Raw genomic sequence first — 20363 nt, 5'->3', positions numbered from 1 at the left:
TAAGGTTTGGAGTAAATACATGTGCAGATTCAGCACACATCTTTTCACAAGGAGTAACAGAAATCCACTTGTTTGAATTTAAATAAATGCTTACTGTTCATTTTTCAGTAAAAGGCTTTTTGCGCTGAGCTATCATGTAACTTTAAAACTCAGAACTTTACAAGTTTTATGAAAACCTTTTTTATGGGGGGGAGCTTGGCAGTCTCTGATCTTTGTTTACTTTCAATAATGAAAGAGAGCAGCTCAGACATTTTTCTAAATATCTCTTTTTGTGTGCTTTCTAAGACATCGTCACACAAGTTCAGAATGACAAGAGTGTGAATAAATAAAACAGTTTTTGTTTTTCAGTAAACTTTCCCTTTAAAAGCACAATGCACTAATGCTCCCTACATTGTGTAGTCACGACAGTGTTCCCTATGTGACATTGCAAGTTTATAGTCTGAAAATCTGCTTGGTTACTTGTAATTACTTCAAAGAACAAATGAGGATCTTGAAACAACGATTACGTTCTTAGATGACCAATCACTGTGGCTACACTCAGTCTCTGGGCAAAGAGAAACAAGAAGATCTCTTTTTTTTGCCTTGTTCTTGGCACGCTTCAACCTGCGCAAGCCTAAGCCGCACTAATTTATGATAGCCGTGACACCAAAAGCGGAATTACACGGGCAGATAAAAACTCCGAAAGCAAATGAGTGGGTAACGAGAGGAGAGCGGGTCAGGCTCTTAATTGAATTAAAAGACGTCTGACAGAAAGAAAAAAAAAAAGAAGTTACTCTTACCTGGCCAATTACAGCTCGGCTGGGGTGTTTACCTTCCAACTCTTCCAAAATCTGTCTGCTACATGGATACAGTGGACGTCGGCCAAAGATTCACTCATACACTCCATTAAGTGGATCCTGCCTTTATTTTTAGATGACAAATTTCCAAAATAAATCCAGCTTTAAAGTCTAAAAATGAATTAAAAGCCACACTTGCTGAGGCTGTGTGTTCTCATTCGTAAATCTTAACAGCACCGTTATTTATCTGTAGTATTTACACTTTGAATGTGTTGGTAATGAATGGCATTTGTATTGAGATGGTTTTATAGGATTTGTAACTGATATTTAAAGTTGCCAAACTTATTGTGATTGTAACACAAAGCATTTTCATGTATCGTTGTTTATGTACTTGGTGATATATTATTTTAGTTTAATCCCCATAACATGTTGTCTATGTTAATAAATATATGCTTAGTTTTGAGTGACTTTTATAAGCGTAACATGTATTTAATTAAAGTTTATATACTTATATAAAGACTTCAACATATATTATATGAAAATCATCTATGAACTTACATTAATTCTTTAATTTCTCCCCTTATTTCACACATTTTGGTATGGATTTTTCTAGCTAAATTTTAATATAGAGCTTGTTGACAAACCATTGCAGCATAAATAATTAATGTTTCCCATTTAAAAATGAAAGTTTACTCAAGTAAAATTAATTTTTGTTTGAAAATTGAACAATATTTTGCATGTTAGTGTGTTATTGGAAATAAATCATAGAACAGTTTTTGAGAAATCAAATAATAAATCGTATTATAAATTTAAAGGAATACAGTATATGCACATATATAATTTTGTAAATAAAATAATAATAAAATATAGAATTATTATTGTTTTTATTGTTTTTATTATTTTTATTATTATTAGTAGTAGTAGTAGTAGTTGAAGTATTAATATAATTTTAATTAATAATCATCGTTAATACATCTGTAAATAAATGTAAATAAAAACAAAATAATAAATGGTCATATAAATAAATAGTAATACAACAATACAAGCTATAACATATACAAAATACAAATAAAGTAATTAATATATATATATATATATATATATATATATATATATATATATATATATATATTAATTATATGTAATATAATTATAGTATTACAGTATGCTCGGTTATTCTGTCTGAGTCGGGGAAACATCAAATTTTCCAAAACTGTTTGCCAAGCTTACAACTGCATATTTGGAACCACCAATAAAATGAAACAATTACCATCTCATAAGTTGCGTTTTTACATATCCAATCAAACAGAATCTGCATATTTTCATGTTGCCCAAGCTAATGCGCGTGTGCACTTAAAAGGAACAAGATCACGGCACCAACCTCATTTATGACCGTTCTACACATGATCAATGCTTCTTCCGATCACACTGGTCTTCTGAAGTAATTCACAACTTGAACTTGATAGTAAATCTCCTCCAGAAATGACAGTGATTCTTTGTTTACAAGTTTGTGGGTTTTTGAGTAGTTGCTGTTATGTGATGCATGTTTGACAGGACAGACTGTACCTCACGTTGGTTTCATACAGATTGCAAAACCAGAAAACTTTTATTTTCAAGTGCACTTGGTTTGTTTAAAAATAGAGATAAAAATAAAAGAAAAATAAAGATTTCCAGCTTTATTTAATATACTTCTTATGTATGTGAAGCAAGTATTTGGAAATACTTTTCACCAGAGAATCATCAGTCTATAGCAATCGATCATTGGCTTTTGCACTAATAGGCGGAGCTTCATTCACCATTCACAATTGACCATTACACTTTTCCCATTCAAAACTATATGACTGACATGTCTTGTGTATTCTATAAACTTTGATACAGTGTGTATTCCTATCAAAACAAAACAAACCTTCCTAAACTGAGATTACATCTTTAAAAAAAAAACAAGCACTTAAGTGTAAAACTTAAGAGCCATGAATTAAAGTCACAGGCATATTGATCACAGCCGAACTAGATAGTGACTTTCATAGCGTGCAAGAAACCCCCTTTTAAATAGCATCAGCCACTTTATCCATTAAATAACGTCATTAGTGTCCCATATCCCGAATAGCAAAGGCCGCATCGCTTTCCATCCGTCTGATTAATAGCAGATATTACTGTTTGATAATAAAGACCTTTTTAAATCCAGACCTATTATCAGAAGTGATGGTTATATTATGCTGTGTTTGAAAAGCCATTGCATTAAGTCTTTAGGAAGCGGAGTTGGGGAGGCCTGCTCTTTTTTTTTTTTTTTTTTTTTTTTTTGAAATATGGAAGAGAAAAGAATGACATTTGCCTCTTTGCTCTCTGAAACGTTCTCTTGCTCTCTTCTTTCGCAGGCACTTTAAGTGGCTTGGCTCCTTTTAGCAGCTACAGTATTACCCTAACGGCGTGCACTCAGGCCGGGTGCAGTGAGAGCCCATTCGCCACCGGTTTCAACACTCCACAAGAGGGTAAAGTCATTTCCAAGGTCCTGACTCCCACATTTCTTTGATGAATAATAAAAGTGACGAGAGGGGGCTCAAATAGTGCCGAGCCATTTGCTTGAAAACTCCAAACTAATTTGATGACAAAGTGCAATGCCAGGCTGTAATTGCTCGTGCTTATTTATTTTTTTATTTCACCGTTTCTTTTTTTTTTTTTTTTTTTGGGGGGGGGAGAGAGTGGTTTTAGGAACAAGGATTGAACTCTCTCTTCTTTAATGACATGCATCTTTAATAGCTGTAATGCAGATTAATGGGCTTTTTAATTGCTGTTACATTGTTCATGCGAGAGCCTTGTCTTAATGTAAGGCATCTGAAAGATTAATGAAAGCTTCTTCATTTCACTCAACCAGAGAAGTAAATCTAAAGACAGTTTGGGCTAAAAAGAATTGATTGTGGAGCCGGAAAGTATGAAATGGAGAATCAAGCGGCCCATTTCCAGCGTTTCCGCTCAATCCGGTGAGGTCCAAACATCGTTCCTCTCTTTCTCTCTTTCTTTCAACTCTTCCAGGCTCATTCTTTATTGCCTTCACATCTGTCTGACCACACTGGCAAGACAAAGAGTCCTCAGTCGTAGAGGGAAAAAAATGTCATGTCTATTGACCAAGAGCCTTTTTCCCTACATGAAACGGCAGGAATAAAGACAGATTAATTGTCAGCTGCAATTATTTTCTCTGTCTGATTGCAGAAATAAAGCCGGTCCAAAATAAAACTGGGTCCCTTTTTAGGCTTATATAGTGTCAGATTTTTTTTCGTCTCTCTCTCTTTTGGCAGCGAGTGTAGAGCTTGAAAAATGTAGATAGGGTTTTAATCTAAGTTGAGCTAAATAGCCTTGTTTAAAGGATGGTATGACATAAAGGGTCATCGTGGAGTGAAAAAATCGATCTGATGTGAACTTGATTACAAACCCAAATTACAGTATTGATTCTTCTTGAGGGAAATTTTTTGACATTGTTCTAACGTCACACACAGGAGCAACTCAGAACATGTTCAGTTTTTAGCATTATTGTCATTTTTAAACAAAGAATGCTAAAATATTATACATATATATATATATATATATATATATATATATATATATATATATATATATATATATATATATATATATTTATATATAACTACTATTAATAATAACATTATTATTATTATTATTATTATTATTATATTTTTATCATTTTAATTTCAGAACTCTTTCCTAAAAACATAATGAAATTTCATTTATTTTATATGTAATAGCTCCTGAAGAGGTCCCACCACCTGCTGCAGTCTCCTACCCCAACGCTCTGTCTGTCCACTGGAACCATCCACCAAAACCCAATGGCATCATCACCCAATACATCCTTTACAAAAACAATACTGTCCTGTACAGAGGCAACAGCACCAGCTTCAATATCACAGGTAAGCACACATTGAAACTTAAGACTTGTCTATCCATTTCTTTAATGGATAATGTTCAGTCAGAGTCAAATATGCAGTGACTGGATCTGTGACCTTTACTTATTCATTAAATGAATGTTCTGAATTCCTTACAAGGTGAATTGTATCAACAGCAGTTGTGTCATACTTTTGATTACCACAGGAAAAAATGCAATTATTGTGGTAACTGTAAACATTTTTATAGATTAATGGCAACAATACAGAAAAATAAACAGGATGATTAAATCTTTAAAAAGACAAAAGAGTAACTCAAATCTTTTAATTTACGTTTCTTTAAACTGTTTAAACTAATTGTGAGGATCAAAAGTATAAATTGATGGGATGTGCTTTATGAAATAATTAAAATGGAAGCTGCTATAATATTTCTTTCTTACAATAAAAAACCCTAATAATTTGACTGAATTAAAATAATTGAGTAAACTTGCACACTCACTTCAGTAAGTTGCTTTGAATAAAAGCATCGGCTATATCAGAGGTGACCAAACTAGGGCCCGAGGACCTAAGTTGGGCTTTGATAAACTTTAATTTGGCTCGCCATCCCATCTCAGATGGGGTTAGTTTTTTTGGTAGTTTCATATTGAGCTACAAAAAGCAAACTGAAATTAAAGGTTTCAATTAAAGGTTGTAAATGAATTTAAAAAATACACGTTGACTGATAAGGGCGAAGCAGTGGAGCAGTAGGTAGTGCTGTCGCCCTACAGCAAGAAGGTCGCTGGGTTGCTGGTTTAAACCTCTGCTCAGTTGGCGTTTCTTTGTGGAGTTTGCATGTTCTCTCTGCGTTCGTGTGGGTTTCCTCCGGGTGCTCCGGTTTCCCCCATAGTCCAAAGACATGCGGTACAGGTGAATTGGGTAGGCAAAATTTTCCATAGTGTATGTGTGTGTGTATGTGTTTGTGTGGATGTTTCCTAGAGATGGGTTGTGGCTGGAAGGGCATCCGCTGCAAAAAAAAAAAAAAAAAACGTGCTGGATAAGTTGGTGGTTCATTCCGCTGTGGCGACCCCGGATTATTAAAGGGACTAAGCCGACAAGACAATGAATAAATGAATGAATGAATGAATGAATGAACTCTGACTGATGGATAGAAGACCATGCAGAAGTCATCGGGAGAAGCAGCTACTTTACTGGTGTATTCAGCATTGATCTTCATTTTGTTAAAAAAAAAAGAAAATATGTTTATATTGTAATAAGTTCATTATAAAATATAAAACAAATAAATCTATTGCATCATTTAATATGATTAAGTCTTAATTTATTAATAATATGAAATAAATTAGAAAAAAAATAACCCATGGAAACTTTAATGTAATTAAGAAATCACACTCAAAAAATATGTTTTGCTGCTTGTTCAACTTACAGTACTTATGTAAAATAAGCTGAAACAACACAATTCTTGAGCTTTTTTGGGACAACTTTACTGTTTTATATTTAATTCACTTAAATGTGTTAACTTAATCGATTTGTGTTGTCATAACCTGAATGAATTGTGTGGTACCCTGCATTTTTTACAGTGCAGTTTGGTATATTTACCTTCAGCCCAAAGCCCTCAATCAAATTTGTTTTTGGCCCTTCATAACAAAAGGTTTGGCCACTCCTGTGTTAAATGATTAAATGTCAATTGCATAGAGTAAAAATAGCAAATTTTGCTTTGTGTAACCTACAATGTACATAATGTACAAATTATAGGTGAAAAACATAAGTGTTTTGGCTTTCAGCAGTGCCATTTGTATTACACTGAACTAAACTAAACTAAGCTTCGTGCGTGAAAACTGGACTGAAGCAGTTTAAATTTATTAGAACTTCATCTATGTTAAGCTGCTTTGAATCATTCTACATTATAAAACCACTATAGAGATAAAAGTGAGTTGATTTGAATTTAATACGATTTTAAGTTAGCCTGTCTTGGCACTTACATTACTGTATGTACTTAATATTTATGTACTATAACTTTATTTACAGTACAATTTAGTTGAAGTTATTTTATGTTAATTTCAGTGTACTTAAATATTTAATATTAAGTGTGTCACTTTAGAGACACACATCAAGAATCAGCATATGAATCTCGATGATGACATGCTTCATGCTACAATGAATACTGGGACCATCCTACAGAACTCATCTCAGGCTCCCCGCATGCACTGCTGTAAGGAATATGTTACCATTGTTGAGATTCATACCCTGATTCTAGATGTCTGTGTTTGGAGTGGATCAGGTTCTCAAGATGGTTTCATAGTGCTGCGGAGTCTAATTCTGTAGAACCACAGGGCTACTATTATCGATAAACAATAATCAATACCACATTGCCATCGTAACCTGAGATTAAATCCACTGCAAGATGAATTAGTGAATCAAACCACTTCGTTATGACATCATCTGATAACTTTCCTCTCATAACACATAATTATGGCAACCAAAGAGAAACTAACATAAGTAACATGTGTCTGAGATCCCGAGTAAAGCAAACACTGTTTACCGCAATGGTGACATCTCACGAAATGAGCATTTTTAGTAAATCTAAGGGCTTGTTTAGACATCTGGCAGAAATAAAGTTAAACAGGTTAGTAATGAGTGAAGATTATGCACGATTTTCAACTCAAAACACTTTGGTAACAACTGGTGTTTTTACAGCACCACTTGAGATTGAAATTAGCCCTTGTGTGCTTTTGGGGATGTTTTCATCCACTCTGGGGTGATTTTGAAACTTAAATTTGATACAAGTTTCTCCTTGTTTGAGCAAATAGAATGATTTTTGGTGACATCTTATTTTGAGGCATATTTTAGGAAATTTTCAAAAACTCAACAAAACATTTTGGGAAAATTCACAACCTTTTTGATATGTTTGTGACAGTTTTTTCCCTATTGACTTTAAATATAACAACATTTATTGATTGAAAAGCCATGACGGTATATTTATTTGTATTCTTGTTTGTTGGTGGTTTCCCTGTGGGGAAGAGGTCAAATTTGTGCTACTGTTGTTCAATTACTGTTGTCAATTTGAACAATACACATGGGTTAGTTGTACATCATCACACTGGCAAACAATGGCACTTCTAAAAGGAAACTGGGTTCAATGCAATTAATAAAACTTCGTGACTTTGAGGTGAGAGATTGGCTTAGTGGTTAGCACTTTCGCCTCACAGTAAGAAGGTCGCTTGTTCGAGCCACAGCTGGGTTAGTTGGCATTTCTGTGTGGAGTTTGCATGTTCTGCCTGTGTTTGCGTTGGTTTCGTCCGGGTGCTCTGATTTCCCCCACAGTCCAAAGACATGCGCTATAGGTGAATTGAATAAGCTAAATTGACCGTAGTGTATGTGTGAATGCAAGAGTGTATGGCTGTTTCCCAGTGCAGGGTTGCAGCTGAAAGGGCATCCGCTGTGTGAAACATATACTGGATGAGTTGGCGGTTCATTCTGCTGCGGTGATCCCTCATTTATAAAGGGACTAAGCTGAAAAGAAAATGAATGAATGCTGACCAATTTAAACATGCAAAAAAAAGGCATTCAGGGTGAACAGTGGTCGTATGGGCCAGATATGAACTAGGGGAATGGCTGTCCATGTTCCTCTTGATTTAATCAAATCCTGCAGTGAATAGGTGGAGCAGATGCCCGGCTCTAAAGAGCCTCACTTGTATTACTGTATTTCATCTTACCAGTGGAGACAGGGCCAACAGCCAGCCATTGTTTGTTGTTTGTTTTCTCTTTTTTCTATTCCCTGTGTGCTCTTTTTGCGAGTAGCGGCAGCCCCTGCTCTTGGCGGTAATGCATGAACATTGTGAGATGTTTTATTAAAAGGCTCCAATGCTCCAGCCACCGTTTGACCCGGGGTGAGAAGCATGCCTAAATGATATGGAGCCCCCCAAAGGCCAATTTACACTCAGGACAGGTATATTCTCTCTGAGATGAATCATTCAGAATGTCAGCACTCTACTACACACTCACACACACACGCACACACACACACACATATAGACTTCCACAACTGGATTGAAAGGAGCTCTCAAGCACACAATAAACCTTGTGACTAATATAAATATTCTTTTTTTTTTCTTACATGTCTTTATTGTCCTTATATATTTATGGATCATAATTGTCTTATGATCGCCATAGCTGCCTTTTTCATCAAATCTAAATTAAAATATAAATACTGTGGAACACATTATTACTATTATCATTTTATTTTTTTAATACAATTAAAATCAAAATTATTAAATTATTATAGTTTTTGTTTCTTTTTTATATATTTTCTAAAGCAAGGACATTTTCACGGTATGTCTGATAATATTTTTTTTTTCCTCTGGAGAAAATCTTGTTTTATTTCAGCTGAAATAAAAGCAGTTTAACAGTTTTTAAAAACCATTTAAAGGTCATATATTTATTTATTTTTTGAAAGTCTACAGAACAAGCCATCGTTATACAACAACTTGCCTAATTAACCTATCCTGCTTAGTTAACTTAATTAACCTAGTTAAGCCTATAAAAGACACTATAAGCTGAATGGAAGTTTCTTGTAAATATCTAGTAAAATATTTGTTACTGTCATCATGGCAAAGATCAAATAAGTCAGTTATTAAAACTATTATGTTTAGAAATGTGTTGAAAAAATTGTCTCTGTTAAACAGAAATTGGGGAAAAAATAAACATAGGGTATAAAAATATAAAAACAGGTATACTGCCTTGTTTTCTTGTAAAAACAGCAATGTATTTTTTTATAATTCCTCACTGAATATAATATGAAAAAGAATCGTGCTTTTATCAAATATTATCATTTTATAATTTTGTTATGATATGTAATTGGTTCAGTGGAAATAAAAAAATCCCTAATGGTTTTATTCTAATAGAAAGGACATAATATTGTTGGGAAAACACCACCAAATATAAATTTTTTCTCTCTACATTTCTAAAATGTTGGATTAAATTAGAACAAACCATTACAGATGAGTAAAGTGATTACACAGTTTTATATACTGTAAAAATATGTAAATATTGATTTACAAAAAAGTATTTAACACCGTTATGTATCATAAATGCTAAGGATTTCCCAATGTTCAGCCCCAAATTGCTGATCGTAGGGTTCTTGAACAGTATCTGTTGTATGAAGTCTGGTCTTTTGGTTTTATGTCAGCTCTCATGCAAGTGTCATAACAGGAAAGTGTAACTTCGAGGGCTCTGCTAACAGGAATGCTTGGCTAAATGGTTTGCTGTATAGAAATATGAAAGCAGTTCAACAAGAGGATCATTCAACATTAGTTTGATATAGCATCTAAAAGCTGAACATTGTCAACATAGTTGTCTGGATTAAACTAATGCAAAGACAATACACTAGGGCTGTTATAGAAATTACCTTTCTGTATTACTGAATGCCTTTACTACAGTATATTGCTTTTCATGTGCTGTCTTTGGATGAAGACAGAGAGCAGTTGTGTTGACAGTTTAGCTATTCAAAGTACTGAAGTTGCATAAAAGCACGTGGCGTATGTGCATTCTGACGTTGGTCACATTGTTTATTGTGAATAAAAATTGTATACTTGTGTTCAGACAACAGTATAATTGTCATATTATGTCATTTTGACTTGTAAATTCAAGATATCTCATGGACATGACAAATGTTATAGGGTGCGTCCTGACTAATCATCACTTTTAATGATGTGCATGATGTCATTAAAGGGATAGTTCACCCCAAAATTAAAATTCTAACACTTACTCACTTGTCACTTGTTCAAAAACTTTAATTGAAGTTTCTTTCTTCTGTTGAACACAAAAGAAGATACTTTGAAGAATGCTCTTAACTGGAACCCGTTAGCTTTCATAATATTATTTTCCTCTGTTATGGAAGTCAATGCAACCAGCGTTCTTCAAAATATCTTTTGTGCTCAACAGAAGAAAGAAACTCATAAACCACCTGATAGAGAGGAAATAATGAAGTCATTTTAATTTATGTGTAAACTTTCCTTAAAAATGTGAAACCGACTGACTGGATTGCACAGTTCTACCCAGCAGCACCAGTACATCATATATCCACAACAATGGACTTAATTGGATAATAAGAATAGTCATTAATTTTCCTTTGGCTTAGTCCCTTTATTCATCAGGGGTTACCACAGCGGAATGAACCGTCAACTTATCCAGCATTTGCTTTTATATGCAGCGGATGCCCTATATGATAAGAATATAAATAATAATTATTATAATAATAAGTAATCATTGGATGTCAAATATTGTGTAGACTAAACCCAGTTATTGAGCTTGACCAGATCCATTCATTCATTATTTTTTAGGCATAGTCTCTTTATTAATCAGGGGTCGCCACACTAGAATGACTCGCCTACTTATCCAGCATTTGCTTTTATATGCAGCGGATGCCCTATATGATAAGAATATAAATAATAATAATTATAATAATAAGTAATCATTGGATGTCAAATATTGTGTAGACTAAACCCAGTAATTGAGCTTGACCAGATCCATTCATTCATTATCTTTTAGGCATAGTCTTTTTATTAATCAGGGGTTGCCACAGCAGAATGAACCGCCTACTTATCCAGCATATGTTTTACGCAGCGGATGCCCTATATAAGAATATGAATAATAATAAAAATAATAAATAATCAATGGATGTCAAATATTGTGTAGACCAAACCCAGTGCCTGAGCTTGATCAGATCATATTTCTAATTGTCCTGTGCAAATTCATGTTTTTTTATTATCTTATCAAAACCACATGTTTCATTTGCTTCAAAATAACAATCAGCTTGTTTTTTCGAGTACAAAAAAAGAAAAATCAATTGCGTTCTTATACTAGTACCAACAAATCAGTGAGAACAGGGTTTTATTCCACATCCAGATTGAAAATTATAGCTTTGCCTGAGAGCAATCATCGGGGCGTCCATGTATCCGAATATGATTTTATTGCAGCGCCTAACTGTTTTCTGTTTTCACTCACCTGCCGCTGGTCCCAAGCAAGCCCACATAAACAAAGGTCATTCTGAAGTCAATGTCCTCAGAGAGAAATACCTGAGCGCATATCACGTTGAGTCTGTGTAAAGAGCCATAAAACCTTCAGAGGCGCCACACCGGGGTCTCCGTTTACATCTCTTTCCTTTTGATCAGCCTGAGCTTCTCTAAAGATATGCCTGACTACATATGTATTACAACCCCGAGCTGAAGCAGAAAATGGACCCTAGGCTTTGAGGGCATTTCTCATAAGACACGTTGTGCGGCAGGATGTTATTTTCAGTCTGCTCGGTGGGGTATCCCGTATTTATTGTGGGTCGTTGTAAAGGCAGAGGTCTGATGTGATAAGAAGCTATGGAGCGCTGCATTGCTGCGGCTGCTGTTCCCTCCCTTTCACCCGCCACGCACAAACCCGGGGATTCCAATTTCTTTCAGGATATCTTAGCTCAGCTTCCATGCTGCCCCCGCTGTGATTTTGGAATATCTCGCCTTTTTTATTTCTCCTTCCTTGACAGTAAACTGCTTTCAGGCGCTTCAAGGAGAGATCCTCCTTCTCTTCAAGAGGAGCTTTGGAAGCGGCAGTGTTTGCGACTGTGATTTTGCAGGACAAGTGATTAACAGATGATTCCAGCTATATGTGTGTGAAGAAGGGAGAGCAATGGGCAGCATAACAACGTGAAAATTCTGTAGTATGACAGATTACTGTAGATCGCAACTTTCAGGTCATAATAGCATTATTTGAGGTAGTTTACTGTAGGATAGGGCAAAATTCTTGTTCAAAAGTCATTCAGAGAAGCTGGGTTACAGATTACAATTTTTAGGTAATCTTAGGAATGAAAGATTAAATAACAGAGTTTAAAGGAAGCATTGTGGGGAGGGCAGAGGCTCGTTGAACTGAGGAGATTTTTAATGCATTTTTTATTTTATATTTAAGCATCACATTATGATTTTCTGTTGCACTCTTAGTCTTTAAATGTAATGCTAATGGGAAAAGCACAATAATTATAAATTTGTTTATCAATTATTTATTATCCAATCTTGTCTATTTGTGAATTTCTGTTTCAAATTAGTTCAGTATGATATTGTAAAATCTAACATTTTGCTTTTTTGTTTTTCTGCTATATACATAGCAATATGAATACAATTTCATCAGATAAATAGCACTACTTAGAATACATAATCATTTTCGATTGATTGAGATGACTCTGTAGGGGAATGCATTTGCAAAAAATAAAATAAACAATCTGAGCATAAGCTCAGCTTTTTTTTTCTTTTTTAAATATTTACCATATGATGTTTAACCGAGCAAGACATTTTCCACAGTATTTCTGATAAAAAAAATAAAAATAAAAAATCTGCTGGAGAAAGTCTTACTTGTTTTATTTCGGCTAGAATAAAAGCTGTTTTTTTTTTTAAACCATTTTAAGGACAAAAATATTAGCCCCTTTAAGCTATTTTTTAAAGTCTACAGAACAAACCGTCATTATAAAATAACTTGCCTGATTTTCCTAACCTGCCCTGTTAACCTAATTAACCTAGTTAAGCCTTTAAATGTCACCTAAAGTAGTATAGAAGTGTCTTGAAAAATGTCTAGTAAAATGTTATTTACTGTCATCATGGCAAAGAGAAAATTAATCAGTTATTAGAAATGAGTTATTAAAATTAGTATGTTTAGAAATGTGTTGAAAAAAATCTCTCCGTTAAACAGAAATTGGAAAAGAAGAAAAAATTGGAGGGCTGATAATTCAGGGGGCTAATAATTCTGACTTCTGTAATTTTAAATGATGCTTCTTGTTTTAATATAGAAACTATTCATAAAATCACTTTGCCTTTCCAGTCATATTTATTTTTACAGGTTTTGTAACAACGCAGGAGTTGGAACACTTTTGTACCTTTTAAATGAGAACAATTGCATATCTTCATTTCAGTGGTACCATAAAAGGCACAGAACAGTATCATAAGAGGTCTCTTCTGTACCATATTTAATTGTCATACACAATTTTTACAAAGGTACTGAACTGTTCCTCGTAGAAACATTATTTGGACCATAGTGTACCTTGTATTCTAAGAATGTACTGTAGTAAGCTGTAATCCCGACTCAACATTGCACATCCTCCAATGTGACTATTAAAGATGCACACAATGAAATGTCGATGCTGAAACGACAAACCATGTTGTAAGCCCTATTTCAAACTGTATTTGACAAGGTTTCATAGTATTTTTCATATTTTATTCATATTTTTTTTTCCCTCTCTCTATCCAGACGTTGGTGTGTTCACTCCTCATAAGTTGCTGTTGAGTGCCTGTACTGAGGCAGGATGTACCAACAGTACCCAGGTTACCCTGTTCACAGGCCAGTTGCCTCCTACTTATGTTGAGCCCCCCATCCTGACCGTATTGGATGCCCGCAGTATCCACATACAGTGAGTATGACCAAAAAAAAAATAATTTATGTCACAAATTATACAGTACGTGGATTTTTCATGGAGTTTTTTTTAAACTGGTTTTATGTAAAAAATGTTGTCCCTAGAAAAGGAGAAAACACATTTAACCCTCCCTAGGTCTCGTCCTTGAACAGCTCACACAAGCACATGAACACTAACAAGGCATGAACAGAAGTGAAGATGGCCGTTCTCACCTTTTATATGGCAATGTTTTATCAGAGAGATACGCTAATGAGGTGACAGACATTTGCTCTCTGCAAGAGGACAAAACGCATCTCAGGTCTCGTTATTCCTCACCATTATACAAAAAATAGCCTGCACATGTCAAAGCCATAACCCCTTTGAAGATGCAATGTGTAACCCCTGTTTAAAAAAAGGTGTCCACCACAAAAATCTCACACTAGAGCGATTTATCTGACCAACCCGTATGTCAAATTTGAGAAGCTGTCCCTATCCACGGCATGGGTGCATTAATCAACTGAGTGTTTTCCATATAATCATAAAGTACGCCCCTTCCGCCAGTCATGCCATTGGCTGTTTGTCCTTATTGTCTTTGCGTGTCCTCTGGCTGCAGTTGAGCGACCAGGGAAACGGAGCAATGGAGCAGGCCTTGATTTAGGGGCTAATGCTCAACTCCTGCACCCACGATGGACCGTCTCATTGGACTGTATGAAAACGTACAGTCCGACCTTCTTCCAGCCTGTTTAGCATGCGGAAATTTCCCCAGCGTTTGACCCCTGCCGCTTGACTTAGAGAAAGAAGAGGAGGAAAAAAAGGAGTCCGCACAAGATTTTACCCAACATCCTGCACCCCGGGCCTATAGCAATCTATGTGAAAGCCTTTAGAGGTTCATCTTTAGCTGCCCCGTCGCCATCACTTAAGAACTATCTGAAGAGGGCACCATGCCACGCAACAATGTGAGTGGACGAGGAGAGAATAGAAGGAGAGCGAGAGAGAACTGGAAGGGAGTAAAGGGGCAATGGGGAAACTGAACTTATGTACACTTTGTTTTAGGCCAAGAGAGATGACAGAAGCGCTCCGGCGCATTTTCCATCAGAACGAAAATGTCATCACTTTACTGAATGATCACAGGTGGGGAGAGCGCGAGAAGAGAGGGGCATGAGGAGAATATATATTTGAGCTGTCACCTATACTATGGCGAAATCCACCACCAGTTCACTGCCATCAAAAGCGGCCATTAAATTACTCAATCTACCCCACCTTCACTGGGTGGCCCGAGGAGGCTTGTAATACCTGGAGAGAGAGAGCTATGCGTTAGCATTCCCATTCATCTCAATGGTATTTGAGGAAATGGCTGTCCGGAGGTACGCAATTTAAAATCTGCCATCTTAACATTGCTTAGTGGTGCTCTTGATGTTTTGTCAGGACAGTTGAGCAGTAAACATCATGTCATCACAATACACTAGCAGTTTTCTTGAGCTCTGATATTAGTTTTTTGGGGGGAGATATACAGAAATTAAAATTCTGTACCGAAACCAAAAATTCTGGATCCACTTGGCCAAAATTAAGAGTTAAGAGGCGTAATTTTTTTTTAATATTGTTACATTTATTTTAAGATTTATTTTTGGCATTTTTTACAGCATTGCCGTGTTAGCAACGTAGCAAAGTAGACTTTTTGCTTTACTGGTGAGCATGTAAGCAGAATGAGCATTCTGGTGGCGCTCATGCAAAATGCCTTTGTGTATCGCAAGCCATTAAAATGTATAAATTTCATAGTGCAGTGCTTTTAGCATCCCATGTGAAAGCCGCTTCACACTACACAGATAGGGCTAGAGAGAGAATGAATTTTTAGGATTTTTTAGTTTTTTTCAATTCAATTCAATTCAGCTTTATTTGTATAGCGCTTTTACAATGTAGATTGTGTCAAAGCAGCTTCACATAAATGGTCATAGTAACTGGAACAGTGTGGTTCAGGTTTTAGTGTTTAAGTTCAGTTCAGTTCAGTTTAGCTCAGTTCAGTGTGATTTAATCATTACTGAGAGTTCAAACACTGAAGAGCAAATTCATCAATGCGCAGCTCTACCAATCCTGAACCATGCGAGGCAGTGGCGACAGCGGAGAGGGAAAAAAAACTTCACCTGATGGGAGTGAAGAAAAAAAACCTTGAGAGAACCAGACTCAGTTGGGCACGACCATTTTAATTTCTCCGCTGGCCAAAAGTCTTGTGCAGAACTTCATTCGCCGTGGTTTATGCTGGAAGATGGCCTCAATGAAGACTCGTCTGTCCCTGGAGCGTCGCTGGAATCAGACACATGTTCTCCACTCCCCACGACCATCAGCGCAGCAGCAGCTCAGGATATGGCCTGGTCCCGGATATGGAATCCTTGGGATCATCACGTCGCTGGTCTTGGATCCAATCAGTGACTCCGCCTAATCTGAGGACCTCGGGATGAGTATCCCCAGGTGAAAATAGAGAATAAAGAGAATAATTAGCGTAGCTGCTGTTCATAGTGTATATAAGCAAGATGCAGAAGCCTGTGTGGAACCCGCTAGGTGATGCATTGAGTGTATGCTTTACTAAACAGATAGGTCTTTAATCTAGTTTTGAACTGGGAGAGTGTGTCTGAGCCTCGGACATTACCAGGAAGGCTATTCCAGAGTGTAGGAGCCATGAAAGAGAAGGCTCGACCTCCTTTACTTGATTTTGCTATTCTAGGTACTACCAGAAGCCCTGAATTTTGAGATCTTAAAGAGCGAGTTGGTTCGTAGCGAGACAGAAGGTTGGTTAGATAAACAGGAGCTAGATTATTTAGAGCTTTATAGGTGAGAAGTAATATTTTAAATTCAATACGAAATTTAACAGGCAGCCAGTTTTTTTGTTTGGTTTTCTTAGAGTTTTATGTTACATGTATTGTTTATGCATAAGGTTTACTGCATATTACTTTAATTCTGTGTATTATTACCATAATGGTGTTTAGTAGTTGGATGAATGACACTGAGCACCTTCTATATATTAGTATGCTTCTCTGTTTGTGGGGAAAAAATTTGTGATAAGCATTTGTTTCTCATCCACACATGCTTATTGTTGTGTATTTGTCTGTGTTACAAAGTTATGTCAATTATATTTTATTATGTCAGACTTAGGGCAGCACAGTGGCTCAGGGGTTAGCACTGTGACCTCACAGCAAGAAGGTCATTGGTTGAAGTCCAAGCTGGGCCAGTTGGCATTTCTGGGTTTCCCAGTGCTGGGTTGCAGCTGGAAAGGCATCTGCTGCGTAACACATATGCCAGAGTAGTTATCAGTTCGTTCCACTGTGGCGACTAGATAAGGGACTAAGCCAAAGGAAAATGAGTGAATGAATTTAGAAATTACTGTTATGTTTCTAGTGTATTTTCTAATGTGTTTTAATGGTTAAATTAAAAATCTTACTTAATTTTTACAGTTGTTTACTGTGTGCTGTTGTATAAATAAATTATAATTTTAATTTCCATTAATTTTGGACTATTAGTGTTTATCCATCCACTTTCTTTTTCGGCTTAGTCCATTTATTAATCAGTGGTCATAACAGCAGAATGAACCGCCAACTTATCCAGCATATGTTTTACGCAGCGAATGCCCTTCCAGCTGCAACCCAACACTGGGCAACACTCATACACTCTTACATCCACACACAAACACTACAGCCAATTTAGCCTACCCATTTCACCTATAGTGCATGTCTTTAGACTGTAGGGGAAACCGAAGCACCCAGAGGAAACCAACACGAACACAGGGAGAACATGTAAACCTTTCACAGAAATGCCAATTGATTCAGTCGGGGTTCGAACCAGCAGCCTTCATGCTGTGAGGCGATCGTGCTACCTTTTGTGCCACCGCGATGGCAGACTATTAGTGTATCAATTATTATTTTTTTGTCAGAATAGATGAGTAGTTTTAAATGCTTGTCAATGGAAAAAGAGACTTTTTTACAGTGTAGTTACAGCATTCACCAGCAGGGGTTGAAGGGGGCTGAGCTAACCAGCAAAACTCTGACCCTTTTGAGCTGCAACATCTCTCTCTCACTCACTCTCTCTCTCTCGTCTATAAGCTGCCTCAACAGCCTTCATTCAATTATGCCCATTTCAGCCATTGAAGAAGGAAAAAAATACAAGCCCTTTCTTTTTATTCTCCTGCTACCTCTGTATTAATGGCAGTGGAGAGCTTGTGATCTCTGTAAGTCATTTATTAAAAAGATGTATATGACCCAATTTGTCTCATCACCGATTTTCATAACTTCATTATGTATCTGCTCTATCCTGACGGCAGCGCCTCAGAGGGAAACTCACCTTATTTATTGTCTTCATCCGCCAAGAGGGGGAAATGGTTATTGCTTTATTTCCATTGGATATTTCAATTTGAATAGGACGAGGAGCTGCAATGATGATAGAGGGAGAATGAGAGAGAGAAGGAGAGAAAGGCAGCATTGTAATTTGACATTACAGATGATATCTCTCTCCCTCTCTCCTTTTTTTTTTCTCTCAGGGTCTAATTGTGGATACAGTGCCTTTGAAAGGTATTGCCTTGTTAGCAGAATCGTAATAGGAGAGGGTGAAGGATCATATGTGTTCAATACTCTTTTGTTGTGTTGCGATTTGCCTGTGAGAAAGGTTGCGAGACCCCGGACTGCAGGATATGCACAAACCGAATATCAGCAGAAACACGCGGCATGAAAGTATGCAGCACCTTGAATAAATGAGTAGAGGAAAAAATGCTCTCAGTACAGCATTAACTCCTCACCACCTTTACGCTGCTGTATGAAAAAAAAAAAAAAAAAAGTTAAACATTTTGCTGATGTTGTTTGATGGAATGTATGGGTTTAACTGAATGAGAAAAATTATTTTGATTTATTTCAAAAGATTTCATAAAAATGTTGATATTTAATAAATAACCTTTTTAGATTTTTTCGTTTTATTTTCTTTCAAAATATATTGAAATATATATATACACAATATGAAAAAAAAAACTAATTGGGGAATGAAAAAAATAAATAAATAATATATATATATATATATATATATATATATATATATATATATATATATATATATATATAAATTATTATTATTATTATTATTATTATTATTATTATTATTATTATTATTATTATTATTATAATGCTTATTTAATTGTTGTATCTTTTTCTTTGTCTTTCGTTTGTTTTTGTTTTCTTCCTTTTGATTTTTTTATGTGTATCAAAAATAAAATATACTGCTAATAAACATTTCTGTTTTATAAGTATTATTAGTAATGAATCCTTCATTAATAATAACATAACCAACAGCTTATCTATTATGCAATGAAACACTTTTATGGCCATTCTTGTTTGTCATTGAAAAGGCCATAAAATTTAGTACAATGTTAAAACTATATAGTAATAAGAATAAAAATGGCATTATGGTGGCACAGTGGGTAGCACAATCGCCTCACAGCAAGAAGGTCGCTGATTTGAGTCCCGGCTGGGTCAGTTGGTAATTCTGTGGCAATTCAGTTTGCATGTACTCCCTATGTTTGCGTGGGTTTCCTCTGGGTGCTCCGGTTTTCCCCAAATCATGTGGTATAGGTGAATTGGGTAAACTACGTTGTCCGTAGTGTGTATGGATGTTTTCCAGTGATTGGTTGCAGCTGGAAGGACATCCGCTGCGTTAAACATATGCTGGATAAGTTGGCGGTTCATTCCGCTGTGGCGACCCCAGATTAATAAAGGGTCTAAGCCGAAAAGAAAATCAATGAAAAAAATTTAATAAATAACAATAATGATTTTTATTTTTATTTTTATTTATTATTTTATTAATTAATTAATATATTTATTAATAAGTTGTTATTATTATTATTATTATTTTTATTATTATTATTATTATTATTATTATTATTATTATTATTGGTTTTGTTGTAAATTAGTATTATTATTAAGTTAATAATGCTTACAAAATTGTTATATCTTTTTTTAGTTTTTCTTTTTTAATATTCATACCTTTGAATATTTATGTGTATCAAAAACTAAATATACTACCAATAACCTTTTCTTTGTTTTAAAGTATCGTAAGTAATCTTACATTAATATTAATATAACTAACAGCTTTTCTATTATGGAATAAAACACCCTTATGGCCATTCTTGTTTGTCATTGAAGGCCATAAATTTATTACAATGTTAAAATTATGTAATAATAATAATAATGATAATAATAATAATAATAATGATGATGATAATAATAATAACAATAATAATAATATAAATGG

The 20363-nt window shown here is 35.3% G+C and overlaps 1 protein-coding gene across 2 annotated transcripts in view; it reads left to right on the top strand.

The window, feature by feature from the left end:
* The window catches only part of ush2a (Usher syndrome 2A (autosomal recessive, mild)), a 394144-nt gene that overhangs the window by 150144 nt on the left and 223637 nt on the right, over positions 1-20363 (top strand). For both annotated transcript variants that reach the window (XM_009293147.5, XM_073928624.1), the window contains exons 31-33: positions 3152-3265; positions 4535-4696; positions 13943-14102. In XM_009293147.5, the coding sequence (XP_009291422.2) occupies positions 3152-3265; positions 4535-4696; positions 13943-14102 (436 nt within the window). The remainder of the gene's footprint in view (positions 1-3151; positions 3266-4534; positions 4697-13942; positions 14103-20363) is intronic.

Source organism: Danio rerio, chromosome 17 (genome assembly GCF_049306965.1).
Source record: "Danio rerio strain Tuebingen ecotype United States chromosome 17, GRCz12tu, whole genome shotgun sequence".
NCBI lineage: Eukaryota > Metazoa > Chordata > Actinopteri > Cypriniformes > Danionidae > Danio > Danio rerio.
Note: the sequence above shows the minus strand (reverse complement) of the source record. Positions and strands in the feature narration are given on the sequence as shown.